General features: G+C 35.4%; 1 protein-coding gene across 5 annotated transcripts; it reads right to left on the reverse strand.

Annotated features, from left to right (window-relative positions):
- Window positions 1-829: 829 nt before the first annotated feature.
- Window positions 830-16,727, reverse strand: LOC113711729 (DEAD-box ATP-dependent RNA helicase FANCM). Of its 5 annotated transcripts, XR_003453147.2 has the most exons (24): window positions 16,405-16,727; window positions 15,883-16,327; window positions 15,262-15,405; window positions 14,555-14,637; window positions 14,343-14,457; window positions 13,364-13,455; window positions 12,041-12,095; window positions 11,826-11,947; window positions 11,639-11,752; window positions 10,620-10,813; window positions 10,283-10,413; window positions 9,041-9,101; window positions 8,844-8,914; window positions 7,556-7,605; window positions 7,311-7,476; window positions 6,824-6,951; window positions 6,386-6,724; window positions 6,246-6,312; window positions 4,563-5,219; window positions 4,044-4,475; window positions 3,813-3,864; window positions 2,387-2,536; window positions 1,755-1,876; window positions 830-1,604 (listed from the first exon to the last, which is right to left on the reverse strand). XR_003453147.2 is itself a non-coding variant. In XM_027234915.2 (23 exons), exons 1-23 carry the CDS (start codon window positions 16,453-16,455, stop codon window positions 992-994), a joined length of 4,320 nt encoding a protein of 1,439 aa, XP_027090716.1. In that variant the 5' UTR covers window positions 16,456-16,727; the 3' UTR covers window positions 830-991. The 5 variants fall into 5 exon arrangements, 4 of the variants coding, with proteins under 4 accessions (XP_027090716.1, XP_027090715.1, XP_071923961.1 ...); XM_027234915.2 differs by lacking the exon at window positions 1,755-1,876 and having other exon boundaries at window positions 4,563-5,207; XM_027234914.2 differs by lacking the exon at window positions 1,755-1,876.
- Window positions 16,728-19,131: the final 2,404 nt, after the last annotated feature.

Here is a 19,131-nt window from a genome sequence, read left to right on the forward strand (position 1 = left end):
ACCTTTCAGTTAAAATTTGATAAATTACATAAAATGAAGAAAAATTTCAGGAAAAGATATTACATAATCTCAGTTAATTCGTCTTCAGATAAAATATCAATCACTCGAGAAGAAACTATCATATATTCACGGAGTAGTATAACTAGCAATCATTACCAGTTTCGTGGATAACAACGTATGGAAAACTATTCATCCTTGCTTAAATCTGTAAATTTAAAATATAGCTCACAAGTTGGCCTTTTCATTTATGTTTTTCTGTGCAAACTAAATTTAACAACAAAAAATTTATGAATAAAGTGGTGCCACCACAATGCTTGTCAGATTTGGCATTTCAAATGCAAAATGAAATTGCGCACAACTATGCTACAGCCACTTGGGTTTTGTCTTCGATTGCTTTAAATTTTATAAAATCTGATTATAGAACCTGATTATAGAGGATCAGCAAAAGTTACTATTTGAGTGATTATAGATTTTAACTTTTTAATCATTAAAAAAATTCATAACCAAAATACAAAAGTAATCGAGAACATTATAAAAACTGATTATCCAAAAATAGAATCTGTAATTAATTAAAATAATCAACCGAGAACAAGAAAACTTTTAAAACTTATTACAATTCCACCTAATTAACTGCTTCAGCACCAAGGCAATACTTTGAAATTGCAATGTATTAAGATGTTACCAGAAACATTAGTCAAGGCATGGAATCTGGAATTACTCGAATAGTATGTAATCACAGTATTAGTGTCCTTAATCCACAATTATCCTTGAAACTAGTAAATGATGAGAGCAAAGTAGCCTTTAAGATTCTAATTGTATGCTCAACCAATTTGCCACTACAACATAAATAATTTGGTTCCATGTATAAACTTGTGTCTTTTCATTTTGCAATACAAGATATATACAACTTTCACTATAGATCTCTATGTACAAAAAAGAAATCCTGTACCTCTTGTATAATCCTCTTGTAAGTTCTAACCACCCTTAAGAATCAAATTCCAAGATCAAAAGAAGGAGAACCAAGAAGAGAAGGGTTTACTGGCACTGGTTCAGCAATAGGTACCTGATTCTGTTTTGAGTAGTCCGTTTTGAATCCAATTAATTTGGCAGCTTGTTCTTCTATAGCATCAAGATCAATGGCATTGTAGAATTGATCGTCATCAAAGATATTCCTGTTTTCTGTGATGTCATTGTCCAGAAACGTTTTGCTATTTTCTTGAATTTTGTCGGTTTGTTCATGCAACATAGAGTCGTGTCCAGAAGCGACAGAACCAATGAAAAACTCTTTTTCTAAGTTATGTACTGGTAAGAAACCAGATTTACAGAATAATTTTCTCTTTCGATTCTCCATCTTGCTTTTTTGTTCTTTTGGAGAAGTAGTAATTCTGGAGAGCAAAGCATCTGAGGAAACTCTGTCAAGATTGAAATGGAGGGATGCTGAATTCCTGGCGGTAGACTCTAAGCCATTCTCAGGCTTTTGAACCAAATGACTTTCTGATCCTGAAGTGCTTGCTCTTTCATTTCTTGGAACATCAGAACTAGGAGTAAAATCTTCAGAGAAATTTGCCACTCCTACTAATGGTGATTGACTGAGCAAGGAACGCCTGTGTCAAAAGATTAACTAGACTTAAACAAAAAAGAGCACATTCAAGCTCATATTACGGGAACCGAAAATGAAGTTATTTGCTTCAATCCACCAAATCATTAAGCATTTGTTAGAAATATAAAGATCAGAAGAAAGCTTGAAGATTTACCATGAAAAAAACCATGGTCGTACAAATTTGTACAGCTGGCAACCCAATTTAACCAGAAAAAAGGGTACGAGATCTAACAAGATAGAGGAGATAATAAACTGGTCCCAGTTTACAAAAGAGAACTGCAGGGAATAAATATATCAGGAGCCAAAGATTTGGTAGACGTATGTTCAAAAAGCACATAGTTGTTACATGTCAGTAGAAAGCTAGAACCTTAGAAAATAAACAGGCTGGGAAAACAAAAGGTCTATATTCCAGACTTATTTTTTCAACCCATAACTATTATGACCAAAAGAGCTACTTCAAACTGTTGCTCACATCTGTTAAACTACCTCACTTGAACACTCATTTTGGTATAAATATGCCATGTATGCATGAAATAACCATATTATCAATAGAGAAGACAGCTTAATATTCAGGGTAACTAGGATTAAAGATACTCGAATAATGCATGCTGCATATTCATATCCTCCCTAGACTGAATTATACTAGGTTATGCAATGCCCAAGCCCCTCATGTACAAAATGTAAAGCCAGTTAAATAGCACTTAGCAAATATTAATTGGCAATGAAGCAAGGCATATGGGAAAAAATAAAAGCAAATCTAACAAGATCAAGAAAAATTTTACAAACCTGTAAACAGCCATCATATCAATACCACTCTCTTCTGCTTGAGTACTTTTTGCTGTAGGATTTATTCTATCATCAATAAAACTATCTTCGTATGAATTGTCCTCCTGCTCATCTTCCTCATCAGAAGATACCATAACCTCCAAAGATACCCTGAAATGACAACAGGAAATTTTATTCAATAGCACCAGAACAAGTACAATGAAGTGTTAGTGTTTCTTTGAGACCAAAGAATAGATTGGCAAATACTGATGTTCAAGGCAAGAATTTAAAATTACTCCTGTACAAGATGTATTCAGTGATTATCAACATAACGTGACATTCTATTTTTAAGTACTAGCAGAAATCTTATCTCATTTTTCCCACTTTGAGTTGCAACTCGGTTTTCTGTACAGTTGCCCTTAATCAAGCAAAATACAGTTACCATAATGTTTGTTGAACTTGTTTGTACAGTTCACTAGGATTGTCCAGCTTGCATTCAGATTTACTCATTTCTAATGATTTTCAAAATAAGATCAATTCATTTTTTAATCTTTCAATGTTAATGTTGAATTTCAAGTTTCTTCTATCATAGGATTAGCTAAACATATTGTAATTCGTGCCTAAAGTGTCAACAGAATTATTTTATTACATGCCAAAAGTGCCTTAGAAAAGCTAAGGTAACATACTTAAATTAGTTTCTCAAGCAACACGTCATGTATAATTTATCAATAGGTAGTCCTCACCCTCTTCTAGTTTTTTGGGTGAAGAAACTTTTCATGGCTCAAAAAGTCTCCCAAAATTTTGCTCTGGTACGATGTCAATGTAATTGGGAAGAAGACACTCTGTTTCCCAGTTTGGGAGACTTACCAGCATTTACAATAGAGGTGCAAAATTATGAATCATAATACTTCTCTTAACAACCATATCTGCCAAAATTTTCCTTCTCTTATGATTTTAAATGTTCTTAAATTCTTGTCACACCAATGCTTATTTATCAGTCCAAGTTTTCCTCAAGTTTACTATGCAATATAGATGTAAAATCTCACAAGACCAACCAAAAACATATAAGGTTGCTTTCAAGGAGATTCTCTTCCTATCCAGTTTCATGGACAACAGATGTGCTAAAGATACAAAAGAATATTTCAAACTGTCCTTCTGCATCGTTTTATCTTTTAATATTCTCTAGCAAATTCACTTAAGTCTGCAGGATGCCTTCTTACTTTTCTACTATTGCTGCTCCTATGTAGCACATCCAAAGCATGCATCACTTATCTATGAACATGATTCTTCTGAACCTCCCATTAACTCTTATACAACATGATCAGCCAGATAATCATACTTCCAAATCTCCTTAGTATGATTAACCCATGGAAAAGGAAAACTAAAAATAAAAGCTGTACACATATAACTATATTTACATGTGGAAATTGAAATAATATATACTTACTCTGCTTCATCTTCAACAAACAGTTTGGCTCTATTTGAGATGAACTTCGCGCCTGCATGTAACAGCATCAAGTGTGAAATTAGCAATTGTCAGTCAAAATTTGTCTTGTAGTAACTTGCAATTCCCAGTAGCTTTTTACGTCTGGAAGACTTTCAGAAATCAAGGAAGATGTACCACCTTGATAGCATGACAATCCTGGAATGCAAGTAGGAATAAAGTTAAAATAGTTACCTCTATGATGATGATTCTGACCATCATCTGCACCAACAGAAGAACTTGTGAAGTTTCTGGTGGGGCCACTTGTCTGTTCTTTGCAATCCTGAGGCTTAACCCTACAGAGATCTCCATGCTTGCGCAATCTTTTAAACTTGCGTCTTTGTTTAACACCATGTGAATTTCCTCCAGGATTCAATTGCCAGTCTTTGCTAAAGCCAATGTCTGGTGATTTAATGAAAGGAGATCGACATTCATCAACAGTTGGAGTTCTAAATTTGCTTGCTGGAGTACTATTCTTCATTTGTTTTGCAGAAATATCATTGGTCAGCGAAGAAGTGACATTAATTTCATTCTGCCCCAAATACTTCACTACTGACTGTGCATGGACCATGGGGGTTGAAACAAGATCTGGTACCATAATATCATCTCTTTGAATCTCAGGCATTCCTGAAGAACATAGGATTATTACCATAATTTGGACTTGGGAGTTAGTGTAACTATTTAGACAAGCATTGAGTAATGGAACATACATACCACTACTGCTTATAGGAGATTCTGGAACAATACCGGACTCCATAAAGTTAGTAAGCCTGGGACTAAACTCAACGTCCATTGGATCATCATTGGCCTCAGCAGCAAACAACATAGGTGCTCTATCTTCAGGACTATTATTAATACTCTCACCTCCATCTGACATTGGCTTGGGAATTGGAGTCTCAAGAATAATCTCTCCTAAAGTTTTTTCTCCTGATGCATTACAGCTGTTTAATTTAAATGCACAATCTTTGTCATCTTGACTGGATCTTATCTGGGACATAGAATCATCTTTTGCATTCCCCACACGTTCTTCGCATACATCAGTGGAAGCATCAATGCATGCAATATTTTGTTTCAGATGATAGAATGGAGCTGCTCTGCCGGTAGTCATAATTTTAGAAAGCAGAACTTCTTTCACTGGAAATTGTGACACAGATAAAACCTGTACTGTCCCAAGATCATCTACAGATATCAATCCAGAGCTGAAGAGAAAGGAATGGACCAAGTTTTTACATTGAGAACCTTGAGAACCTAGCGCATAGGAATCCTCTCTAGTTCTTAAATCCTCTTTGGGCTCTAAACTAGCCAGTGAAACTTCTCTTATGCAATCCTCTATAGGAAAGTCCCCAGAAGTGCTTGTTTCTGTAAGAAAAGCTTCAAAAAATTATGTAGCATAAATGTAATGGCTTTTTTGGTGGGCATATAACAAAGAATTGTAGGACAGACTAAGATCCAATCGCACATTCAAATATTAAAGTACAAAATTACATAAAAAGATAAACTAGCTGAAAGATTTGACTGGATATTATTGATCAAGTGAGGTTAGGGAAAAATGTACTCTTATGAGAACCCGAATATTCTCAGAATCAAAACAAGCTCAAACTAAACATCAAAAATTACATAGCTGTCATACAAGTCACAATGTGACATTAGGATGACCATAAAAGAATCATACGATGGATGACATCTGGTGGAACACAAACACTAGTAAATGCTTTAGTTTTCTGATTAAAATGCAACTGCTAATCCAAAATTTGCTAGAGGAATACTTTGGTTGGAGAGAAAGCACTGTGGCCATGTTAGATTCTCTTTTTGATGTACTCCATTTTTTTTCCTAATAAAACAGTTTAGGTGTATACAGACCTTCTCGGTCTTGGTTACTTTCTAAAACCTAATGACTTATGAACAGACTAAAACAGGAGAAATTTAATGATAGGTGAACTTGGTCTATAGGTCCATGAAATGAAACTGCTGTGACTGCAATTTGAAGTGGATTGGCATTGGCAAGGAAACTTGTAACCCACTTTGAAAATATTAGAACACTTTTTCCTTTCCCTTTTCTGCCAAACTTCAGCATCAGAGAGAGAAAACAACAAATAATTTTGAATGAATAGTAAATTTCAGACAGACCAGCATAACATTCAAATGAGTATGTAAAGGGTACCAATCGTAGGATGCTATTGAACGCAAGGAGATTTAAACCAACTGTTGAATGTGGATAAAAAGGTTTCAGCAGCAACCTTTACACTTTGATAGCAACTATTCATGTCATGAATTTCTCTAAATTCAAGGAGTTGCATGCCGAGAAGATGCAGTTATGCACCAAGACTTCTCTTCTGAGAATTCAATTAAGAAAAAGGAAAAATTGAGCGGTCTATTAGCTGTCTAATGCATCCTTACCTTTAATTTTGCCATTACACTGTACAAGAGCTTCACTTGCTGAGCATGGTTCTGGAGAGGCACTATCCTGAACAATGCAAATAAAGTGAACAAATAGCGACAATTCAACATAAGACAGCAAAACTACCAAAGAGACAGACCTCAACTTTAACAGCTGTACTGCATGTAGAAAATGGTAATCCTTGTAAACATTGCATTGCATCTATTAGAATCCCTGTCCTAAATGAATGCAGCACTTTGTGTACTCTGGACGGAAATGCTTGGAAATGAGGAAAGGCAATAAGTGATGGTTTCCAAGTGTTTTCCCTGGTGGTGCTGAAATATTTAGATAGTAAGTCATTCTCAGCATCTGTTAACTTGGCTTTATATGCAGGCGACTGGATTGGCTGGTCATCATCATTCACTTTCTTTACACGTGGAACAAACTGTTCAATTGAAAGCTCTACAAACTGGACCTCTGGTTTGAAAACATGCGGAATCTGCAACGTTGAAAATAGATAATCAGAAATGAAGAAGTAAGGACTTCATGAAACTATAACAATCTGGTACTATAACAAACCGGTACAATCTAAACATACCATCCTCGGACTTGAATGAAATTGGAAACTATTTGCTCCCCCGTTTCTCATGTGCTTCTTAATAGCCTTGCTATTGGCTTGTTTCCTCATGTAGCCCTTTAATTCAGACCCCTCACAAGCTAAAACAAGTAAAGCTTGTTAAGAAAAATGTGGGCAAAGATGAAAACTGCTACTATTTTTTAATGACTTCAAAAGCATAAAGAAATGCACCACATATCCAGTTTTACATGACGTGCTATTTTAAATGACCCTAAGTTTTACATAGTTCATAAAGGCAAAATTTATTCATCAATATTACAAGTAATTGGACCAAAACGATAATACTATTAGCTCCCACTGCCCCCACATTTCCCAAACTTTTTATTTTCCTAGACAACATTTTCAACTTTGACCTAAAATATTCAACTAATGCAATGCAAAATCAGATGGAGTGAACCCAATCAGTATCAAATACGAGATGCCCATTAACTAGATTAGACAAGGATATCTACTCGTCCTTCATGCTTTCTTCCAGTTCTGCCCATTCGCTGAATCATTCTCAATGGTGAGATGTTAGCATCAAAGCATATAACAAGATCAACTTCCATTATATCTAAACCTTCTTCACCAATTGAAGTTGCAACAATGACATTGTACCCACCAGCTCTAAATTTCTACATGGAAATGTCGAAGTTAGGCAATATACCATGGCGAAATTATCAATTCAAACATCGGAAAAAAGGGAAAAAAAACCTGCAAAACAGCTTGTTGAACTTTTTGTGACTGTCCCTTTAATGCTTTACCTGCAGAAACCAACAAAGAGAATAATCATAAATATTCACGTTTAGTCTGGGTAACTATTTACCTTCCAAGTAAACAAGGAGAAAAACTACTCAGAATATATGGAGAGCAAGGTGTTTCCAATTGCATGTTAAAAATGGATACAAAAGTACTTTCGCATCTCATCTGCAGCTATATATTTTTTTAGCCAAAACTGACATAGTCTTGTCAGCTAAATTCTTTGAGAATGTATATCTAGCAGCATGAGGTGACCAAAAGTCAAGAATTCTTTAGCAGTAAGGATTATTCTTCTATGCAGTGACAATGTAAAAAATTTTGCACAAGCAAATCCAAGTGCATACCATGTCTACAAAAAGAGCTTTCCAGGTCTTTAGTAGGAGCTTTTTCTCAAAATTTGCTAGGATTATGTAGCATGAGTCATAGCACTTGTCATTGTTTGCAAAATTTGACTATGGAAAGTGATTATAAAGAAATATCACAATCAGCTAAAGCTACACTTTGGTAGATACTAAATTTTAGCTTATTTGCCTATTAAGAAATAAAAAAATCTAGATGCAAAAGCAAAAGAGAACATAAAAAAAAACTGATTATTCAAAATCAGAATCTTACAATCAGGTGACAATCAACTGAGAACAAGCCCTAAGATTAATCCTAGGAGTAAATATAGTAAACCACCAGTGTGCTAATGGTGATCTACACCCTGTAGATGCCCTATATTTGCACATTATGGTGGACATAAAGGCACAAATGTTAGCAAGCATACTCAAGCATTCCAACATTACAACGTAGGAACTGCTTTCATTAAGAAAAGAAAGCGGATCCCAATTGCCATGCAGATAATGTCTATTTGCCCTGCTTATGAGTTTCTTTTTCCTTTCCTAGTGAAAGAAGACTGAGGTTACCAACTTCTTTCAGCAAGCATCCTCACTAGATGATAATAATGTTTACTCAAACAGCATTGAGCAAAATAATAATGGCAGTTTCATAACTTTATTAACATCAGATCCAAAAACAACAGGAAAGCAATGGTGTGCAAATCAGAAAAGCAACATGTACAAGGAGAAAGGGTTAATGGAATAATTAGGAAACACAAGGAGGCATATAGAAGATTTTAAAGAAGTGGTTACCCATTTAACCAATGTAGCTTAAGCTGATAGGTGACAGGAAAACTAGAAAATGAGATCAAAAGCATCCTCTGTTCTCAAAGACAATGATAAATGAAAGTACCAAGAATGCAAACCTGAAGTCTGACCAACGAACTCAGTAGCTTTTACAAATTCCCCAATGTCTTTTAATGCATTCATTATATCCCTGAAATCAAAATCGATAACAGCAAATGTTACAAGGTGTAAGAACATGAATTAGACTCTACGATTTTCAAGTCTAGAATCAGAGTTTTTCCAAATAAAGAATGAATATATCATGTATTCATCTGACCTTACACTTCCCCTGAAATTTGAGAAAATTATAACCCTTGACTCAAGTGGATCTTTCATTTCTGCCCAAGCCCAAAAAAAAAAAAAATGGTCAGAATATCCATATAAGAGTGTCTCTAGTCTCTTTTGCACACATAATGTAAAGAAGCAGCGAAAATGGCCCACAAATCCTCTATGGTCTATGTATCAGTAGAGCTTAAACTACAACTGAAGTTTCATGACAAATATTTGAGTTAAAGGCTCAATGTGAAGCTCAGAAACCGTTTCCACAATAAGTACAGAGATGTAATAGATGTATTTGCAGTCAAAGGTTCAATGTGAAGCTCAGAAACCGTTTCCACAATAACTACAATGTATTTGCAGGTCACACTAAATTGAACAAAATGCATATTGCATTGTCAAAATTTGGAATTTTTTACCACATAGCTAACAATCCTTTATTTTACTATGAAAGAATCCACAACATGTGGTGAATAAGCTTCATCATTTAGTACATCAAACTTGATAATCCATCCAACTTTCTCACCTAACATACCCATCAATCTCATCCAACTGAGCAATTCTTCCACTTTATATATGCACTAGTGAGGCCCTGATAATTCAAACAGGTATACAGTGGCTTAGAGTTTTCTATCCCGCATTAATTTTCAAACAATCTATTCAGTATGGTTGTGCCGTAGATCACTGTTGATTCAATGAACAAGTTAGCATGATTATTTTCTGTGTTATTATACTATCTTGCCAAATTACCTATGTATCGCCATTTTTGCATTAGATTATAAGTCAAATTCAGAGGCAAAAAAAAAAACTCAAATATGTCCAATTTGCTTCCAAAAGGTTTCTGTTAATGTACTTAGTCACATCCTTGTGTTAACTTCACCAAGTTTTTTATGTTCACCAAATTGCTGCTGGCACGCACATGGGAACTTTGGTCAGGAAAAAGAACAAGAATATTCCTAGGACAAAAAAAGAATACAAAAAACAGCAAAAGTGGAAGTAAAAAAAGAACTTTTTGTCACTGTTAATGCTTCCCTAAGCAGTACAGATGCATGTCACCATTTTAACCCAACTAAAATAACAGGAAAAAAAAAAAAGAAGTTTCAATGCCAGAACACAACAGTACCACTTTCAAACCATTCCAGATATCCAACAAATCTAAGTTACCTAGCAAAGCTGGAAGAAATCAATAGGTAGTTCATAAATAAATAAATAAAAAGAGTTAACATTTTGTCACGTTACATACTAAAATGATCCACCAAGACTTCCAGCAATTTTGACAATTTGGGACTAGGAGCTCCATGAGATATGCTTTGCTGCATTAGAAGTTTTGCTTTTAGAAGAACTTCATTCCGACTCATAAAACGTGCAAAAGACCTGCAAAAATTTTTGCTTGAATTGTAAGTTAAGGCATTCACAGCTTACTAGAATGGAAACGGATATGCATACATACCAAAATGATGAATGTTGTGCCTTTAAAAAAAATTAAATTAAAAGAAAGAAATAGTGGGAACTAATGTTGACTTGACATTTTTAGAATATCTAATCCTGCATCTTCAAAGAAATGTAGCAGAAAACACTACCCCTGTTGCAATTTTTCTGCAAGCATCTCAAATGCAGGCTTTATACCATGGCTAGACAGCAATTTCCTGATGTGGTACAGCGTTATGAGTACACCAAAATATCCTTCAACTTCTCCATACTTAATATGAGGCAGGTTTTCTGGTGGTGCTTCCCGAAATTTGTCCCTCGAGTTGAGTAAATCACATGGGCTTAACTGTCATTTAGCAACAAGTTTAAAGAGAATCACGAGCCTTCTTAACTATGAGGAACAAAGTCCTTGCAATTAATTTGCTAGAAAGGTCAAGAGCTGATGAAACTGATAAGAAAATTCAATACTGAAAAGGATCAATAAAATGGTGAAATGCATAAAGAAAGAAAAATAACAACAGAACTATTTTGCAAGCTAACTAGATTACATTTGGTCATATAATTCCTATATACATATTATAGAGCAAAAGTTTACTTGAAGGTAATTTGCAGCTGAAGGTACCTTCAAGGAAACGCTGAGTATCTGTTACTATCTCAGTACACATACTGAGCATACAAAAATAAAAAACATCCACAAGTTTTCTAGCTTTCCAATTGTCCCATCCTACCATGCCATTATTTAAAAAAAAAGAATAATTAAAATTTGCCAAGATCAAATCCTACTGGAAAATCTACAGCAGATGAGAGAATGGAGCTTTAACATTTTCAATATTGTCTGACAGATCTGTAACAGAAAACAGACACTTAGTCATGCTTGATAAGCACTTATAGATCAGTCCATAGCTAAATTTTTGTGGAACTACAGGTAAAACCATGACAATTGAGAATTTAGACTATAATGAAATAAACTGAATATCTATTGGAAAGAAAAGAAAAAGAACTGGAATTTACATCAAACTCATGCTGCATAATTCTTACAAGAAAAATAACTATTGTGGCAACAAAATAAGAGTGAAACAACCAGAGTTCATGGACTCCACCAAACAAAAAAGAAAAATAAAAAAGGATCAATAACCTAGCCAACTATATTTTTGAACAAAAAGAAGCATACCGTCTGGCAATCTCTATTTTTAAGTACCCCAATTGCAGAAAGCCGAGCAACATAAGGGCGTATTACTTCCAAGATCAAATTATTTATTTCAACCGCATCATTGCCCATAGCAACCTAGCAGCATTAGAGTGGCATCTTATACAATGAAAGCTGGGATTCAAAAAAAATTATGACGACTTTTATTTACCTCAATCAGCTCTATCTTTCTGTCATGCACGTAAGGAATCACATCAGGGTCACTTTCACTTCGGTATTCAAGTCTTGATATTTGAAGATTATCGATTACGTGCTGGATGGTCTGCTGCTTAGCTGATTTTTACAGCAAAACTTTACATGTAAAATAAGACCTAAGATGGAAAACCTGTGTATCACAGAGATAAAGACTGCTCGGTTGTTACTTACATCCTGGTGTTGCAGTCAAAGCCAATACTCTGAGTTGCACAGGAACAGCCATCAACTACACGATCATTTGGAATGCATTATAATTAGTAAGATAATTCCACAAATAACACATTTGAAATGAACTTAATGCCATCAATCTTCAAAACTTCATCTTCTAGGAAATTTTCCCCATAAAAAAAAAGTAAGCCAAATCACATCAAGTGTAGGTGCATATGTCGTGCAGAGTCAGGCTAAGGTGCCACATACATGTAGGTTGTTGAATTTCAGATTCATTCATTTTTTAATTTTAATTTTCAGTTACACAACCAAAGACTAGGAGAGGAAGGGGAACTCTCTTGTATGCTTAGTTGTAAGTATCATATTCAGCAAATAGGGTGACACAAAGCAACTTACTGTTTCTTGCTCATGCTCAAAAATAGATATATCTATCTAGGTGTGTAAAATTACTGAGATACAACATGACACTCATAATGACAATCTGAGTCATGCACACAATTACATCAACCATGATTCAAGATTGCACCCTTTTCTCCCCTGTTCGCAAACTCTTTCCTCTTCTTGGGTTCCTTAGCTTTGATTTGTCCGAAGTTCAGATGAAGTGTCAGACAGAGATCCCATACCACTACAAGTTAGTGTCATGTCTGACACAGGTACTGGTGAGGAAGAGAACTAGCCCTGAGAATAGATTTTAAAACAGGAGAAAAACAAAAAGGAAATATGCTAGGAGAGAAAGCTACCGAGGTGATGTCTTACAGAAAAATTTTCAGCAGAGGATCTAAGGAACCTAACCTAATCCAAGGATATGTCAACTTACAAGGCCCTGTGGAATTGACTTAAGTGCATGCTTTGTTGTACCAACCTTAGTCAAATTAGCTGCCTTTCAAGGAAAACAGCTTCCTCATGCAGTCCCTTTAACGACCTTATACCACTTTGCAGAAAGGTAAAAGTTCCCAACTTTCTACTTGTATACAAATGTTTAAATGCTGCATGAACTCCTTCCTTGAAGCTAATTTCCAAATTGCCCACAAGGGCTCAAATTAGAAACATGCCATTTCTGTTTCTCCAACCTTGGAGAGAGGAGATAGAGGAAGAAAAATAATTCAACTGGAAAGCTTTTATACAAAAAAGTGAATTATCAAGAGATTTCTCTCAAACCACCACAGCAGACCAGTGACAATAAACACAAAATGCTATACATTTGAGGAGTATGTATCAGCTGAATTTAGTAAAGCACATTACACAATCACCTCAACCAATTTAAAAGATGACCCTACAGAACAAACATTATAGTAAAACAATTCATGTAAGAGATACGGAGCAAACCTCACGAACTGCAACACAATACGAATAGTTGCCTGTTGCACGATGAGCCTCGTCAACCACTAAACAGACAAGATGCTTCACCAAACATGAACCTACAAGATATCGCTCCCTTAGCATAATATGTAAACATATTGCTTCAATATATTCAGTTTCTTCAATTGGCAAGTGAAGTCTGATATTTTCATAGCACCTAGAGAGATAGATATGAAATCCAATTCCAACATTTCCAGCACTAAATCCCAAAATAGAATGGAATGCATAACCGCTCTTGTTGACTACAAGCAGAACAGATGTGACAGAGAAGACAGAAGAAAGATAAACAAGCCAAATTTTAATGTCCAACCATCAGAAATCATTCAGCATTGCTCAATATCCCATTCTCTTTTGACACCATGCACTTAGAGGTTTTTGTTTTTTGAACCTCAAACTTCTGCACCAATGAAATTAACAGAATCTTTATAAGTGGAATCTTGTTAGCTCTGAAGTAACTTGCATAAAGCACCTTAACAATTAACGGGCATTAACTATCATTTTACTTCTAGAGAGGCTAATGAATGAATTTTGTTAAGCAACCTATTTAGTTTTATACAGTAATTTCTCATAACTGCTATATATTCAACAATTCCCACAAGAACGTTAATCGTTTAATCTCCTAAATTATACTTCTTGAAAGAAACATAAAGTGGTTACAAAAAGCATATAAATCGGATCAATAAATTTCAGACTACATGGTCCTCAGTCATACAGTAAATATTGTTTCCAGAAGAAGGTTGAACTATAAATCTCCTATATTCTATTTCTCCAGTACAAAAAGGAAGTGAATACCAATGAAACAGGTAATCAACCACAAGCTAGTGTAAATCAGATCTATGCCACACTCAGACATCCTATTCTCTGGACACTACCAAGTTAAAGTCAATTGTAAGCCCAATGCTAGAAGGTTGATGCTCCAAAAGCATATGCAAATTAGAGTACTCACCAGAATAAATATCTTTCTCAAGAACTTGGGGAGTAACAAAAAAAACTCGTTTACTTCTCCAATGGTCTGCTCTTCTTGTGGGACTTGTTTGACCTGTCAGATCAATAGTCCATTCCTGCAATCAGTATCTTCTCAGAATATGACAAAAAATGAAAAACTCTTGAGTGATGCTAGAAAAAAAAATAGCAAGTTAAATGCCATAATTGCCTTACCTGTGGTATTCCTACAACATTATGGCATGCTTCAATTTGTTGCAGTACAAGTGGTCGAGAAGGAGCTGCAAATACAATTTTTCCTACCATGAATGTACCAAGCACAAGAATTAGTGATTTACCACATAAAGAGGATGTACATTCACAATTTCATGATGCACAAAGAAACCGCCAACAAGCTTCTGACCTTGCAGCATGTTTGTCTACCACTCTTTTTCAGTGGACAAATAGAAGCACTAAAAAAGTACAGAAACACAGAGTATTTAACTGTTCAAATATACTATTTCGAATAAGCGATCACTTTAAACAATGGACTGTCGAAAGGTCATTTACCCAAGTTAGAAAACTTCAACTTTCCCTATTAGCATATTTTGCATTTAGCAATAAATGAAGTCACAGATGCCCCAGAATAAGAAAAGCAATCATTTTTCATCCAAAATCATACAAAAATATACTATTAAATCGAAATAGTAAATAAATGGTAAAGTTAGTACAGTCTACAACCAGGCAATGTTGACTATTCTCCGGTCACCACCTTAAGCTACTTAAAGGAAATAAATGAATAAATAAATAAACATGGTGTGAAAAATTATGCCTCCTGCTAAGCAGAAGGTAATAACCCCTGAATGATAGTAAAATTAGTGTACGCCATCAGTATCATGTGAATGGAGAACACAGATAAAGCAAATTACAAAGCATTATTCTACCTTCTGGAAACCATCTGAAATAGTTATACATTACAACAGCAGCAATAAGAGTTTTCCCAAGCCCAGTAGGCAATGCCACTAAAGTGTTGGAAAACAAAGCAGTCCGCGTAATATTGAGCTGATAGTCACGAAGAGGGATATTAACTGCAACCAAACATCACATATGAAACAGTGTACAAGTGAGTGCGGAGTACAAAATCTAATCAAGAGAATCAAGATAGTTTCAATCAAAAAACATCCAACATTAGAAAAAATCTACACCTGAAATGCGGAAAGATCCGTGCTTGTTACAGTAATAAACCCCAAACACGATTACATGTCCCAGTCACTTGACAACTTAGTCAAATATGTCAAAAACTTTTTTCCCAAATATCATCTACTAAAACCTACACATTCCTTCCATGCTTATTCAACCCATATCTTCAAGCAAAAACGGTAATCAAACAAGCAGACATTATCATAAAATTCGAATTCCCCCACAATAATGTAAAAACAAAAAACAAATCCAAACACAGCTTAGCCTATATCATCCAGCCAAAAAGTATACGGAAAATGATCTTGACTACTAAGTATTAAAAATAGCAATAAATAGGGATAGTAGATATTCAACCAAAAAAAAACCTGGGTAAATCCAAGTCTTAGCTGCCTCAGGATCAATCTTGACAAAGCCGACATTTTCTTCTTCATCTTCAGCTTGCCCCTTCTGTCCCTCACCACTATTACCAACATTAATCTGACAATTACTGTTAAAATTATTATTCTTGTTTTTTAAAAACCCATTGCAGTGCTTTTCCCTCTGGTGCCCATTGGAGTTTCTGGGAACAATCCCAATAAACCTATCTAGAGTCAATTGCCGGGAAGAAGAAGCAAAATAAGCAAAATTGCTCTGATTGGGCACTGATTTTTTGTGGGTTTCTTGAATTCTCGGATTTGAAGAAGTATAAGTAGGGATTTTGCCATTAATTACGTGATTAGAACCGTTATTAGCACAATAATTAGTAGAAGAAGTTGTGGTTTGAGCACAGGCCACATCAATCTCCCTCACTGCCGCCTCCCAATCAAATTCCTGCAATTTTTCACAGGGAAAAAAATTCATAAAATTGTTACTAATAGAGATGAGTCTAGAAATGGAATGGGACTTACGTCGTTATCTTGGTCGACGATGTGGAGAGGAGTGGAGGAGGAGGAGGCCATAGTTTACTCTCTGTGTGTGTGGGTGTGTGTGTGTGTGAATTTCTTGAAGGCAAGGGGAGGGGGTGGTAGAGGAGGAGGAAGCGAAAAGGGCCAGAAGGCGGCAAAATGGTGAATTTTGACCCATCAATAAAATTATTTGAAATATACATTAAAGAGAAGATGCTTAAACGGTGCCGTATTGGCACGTGAGTATGGAATTGAGGAAATAATAAACCATAGCGGGAATAGGAATTAGAAAACAAAAACTTAATAAATGCTTTCTAAATTGGGATGCAATAGTTGTAATAAGAAGAGTACTTACAACCAAATGATTCAGCACACAAGCTTGTTAAGACGGGTGGAAAGCTTTTGTCTTTTTCTTTTAATCTTCATCTCAATTAAGAGGTAAAATCGAAGATTTGAATGGATTGCTTAACTTAAACCCTGTTTGATAATTCAATTCAGTATTTAAACTTAATAAATTCAGATATTAAATGTTCATGCGCATTTGATACTCAAAAATTAAATATTTGAATTCATTAAGTGGCACTGAAATTTTATAATAAAACTTGCTCCAAAAATAAGTGATAAACTATTCATTTATCACTTAATGTAATACTCATTCAAATGTATCAGATTTAGAATGCGTTTAGTTCATGGGTTGGATGGAAGAGGATTACTTATTCTTGAATTATTCATCTTAAGTTGAGTTATTTTTGGATGAATAATCTTGTTATCTAGTGTTTGGTTGGCTTTTTATATTAGATTGGTTGTCTTAGAAAATAATCTCATCCTATTTTTGGTTAGAGATAGGATGAGATGGGATTACTTATTTATAGATCAAAACTAGGGGTGGCACCCGCGCTAAGCGCGGGAGTTGTAACCTGTGCGAGGGGAGGGATGTAGGGTGTTCTTATTGCACAGCAAATCAATCATCATATAGATATTATCAACCTTTAAATCTTAGCTTTATCAGAAACTAAGACTTGAAGGATTTCATTTAGAAGGGAATTGAACTGAACTGGAAAGGTTTAATTCAAAAACATGGAAAATTCCAAAGTAAAAAGAACTAAAAATAGATGGTTAACAAATGGTACTGCCAAAAAGGGATGGTTAACAAAAAGGAAGATGCACAATCCCTGTTCATTATAGCAATCTTTGAGCGGCATAAATGGAGAGAATTGGTGAGTCCATGAATAGACTGCAATTCATGAGCGCATGAAGATAGTGGCAGAAAGAAATGAAAAAGTCACCACAAAGATTCAGGAAAGACAAAACAATGCAATGTAAGAGTGGTCTAAGCAAAGGCGTAATTGCCAATAGGAAGGCAGCATGGACTATAAATATGCGAAGACACTACAATATTATAAGAAGCATAGCAAAGGTGTAATCGCCTATAAGTAAATACTGATAGTTCAAGCACCATGGTATTAGTTACAGCTTCAGCATTTGGTTAGATGCTCAATGGCTCCTTTTGTAAGTAGGTGGTATAGACCATCTTGCATTGTCACCAATGCTGAAGCTGTTTTATTGGAGGTAGTAGTATTTACATAGGTACTACTCTTGATGTGTTTTTGCATATTTGTGCCTTTTTAGGGGCGGGCCTTCTTTGCTGGTGGCTTAGCAGTTTCTAGAGAGCTTTGGACGTTAGTGACAGTAGTGTCTTCTTCAGGAATGGAGTCCATTGTTTCTGCTGGTTCTGAGGATTTGGCTTTCATAGCGAGGCCGAGTTTTGGTGGCTGGGTATTGAGCAGTTCTGCATCCTTTTGGGCTATTTTGCCATGATCAGTCTTCCATGTTGCTGATGTCTCTACGTAATTGATGGTGTATTTCATGATAGCATCTTTCTCTTCCTGGGTGAAGTTTTTGACATGAACAATGACTGCAGTGTATTTCTCAGTAGGTGTTGAGTAGTACATGTTTTGTGGCTTCTTCACGAGGCAGATGATCCTGTTCTTTTAGATAGCTTCTTGTATCTTTTCATGGTTGACATTGTGCTGTATGCAAGTGTAGGACAGATTCCACAAAAAAGTTAAATGGATTGTCTATGTAATAATTGAAATGTATTGTACATTGTAATAGATTAAAAGTATACTTGAGCTTCCTGTCTCTGAATTTCTGCTAGGCTGAATGGCAACAGTTGTTTGCCATCGTGACCATCGATGTCCAGTGTTATTGTTGAAGTGTGATCACCGAGTTCCACTGTCATCCTGCATCTGTAGCATTTGCTTTCATTTTGTTAGCTAGAGTGGTTGTTTTGACTGGAAATGTGGTTTTTTGTGAAGTGTGTTGTACCTTGTCACAACATGTATGCGTTTGTTGCAGGATGTGCAGGGAATAATCAAGTTTGGCTTTGCCTTTAGATATTTGTTGCATGTAGGATACGCTGTGTACTAGAGTCTTTGATTTGTGTCAACGAGCTTTGATATGCCGCTAATCCAAAAAGCTTTTTTCTATAGTGGTGCAGTTATTTGTTAAAACTAAAGGAAAAGAAATAAATGGACTGTTTTAAATCCAAATGTCAGTGTACGCTTACCTCATCTGTCATTAGCAAAGTCCGTATGGTAATGACAGTATCGTCAATTGGGGGAGGGAGCTTAGTTCGATCTTCATATGATTTGTCAAGAACCATTTGGAAATTTGAGTTATGGTTCTCTGCACACCTTAATCAGGAGTTTGGAATTGTAAGTTGTGTGA

The sequence above is a fragment of the Coffea arabica genome, chromosome 10e (assembly GCF_036785885.1).
Source record: "Coffea arabica cultivar ET-39 chromosome 10e, Coffea Arabica ET-39 HiFi, whole genome shotgun sequence".
Taxonomy (NCBI): domain Eukaryota; kingdom Viridiplantae; phylum Streptophyta; class Magnoliopsida; order Gentianales; family Rubiaceae; genus Coffea; species Coffea arabica.

Excerpts from the sequence above, each read along its gene's own strand:
- LOC113711729 (XM_027234914.2), bottom strand. The coding sequence starts at position 16,455 with ATGGCCTCCTCCTCCTCCACTCCTCTCCACATCGTCGACCAAGATAAC. Across the intron at positions 10,814-11,638 it reads AAAATAGAGATTGCCAGACG|TTAAGCCCATGTGATTTACT; the intron begins GTATGCTTCTTT and ends GCTAAATGACAG. Across the intron at positions 6,725-6,823 it reads TTCATTCAAGTCCGAGGATG|ATTCCGCATGTTTTCAAACC; the intron begins GTATGTTTAGAT and ends TCAACGTTGCAG.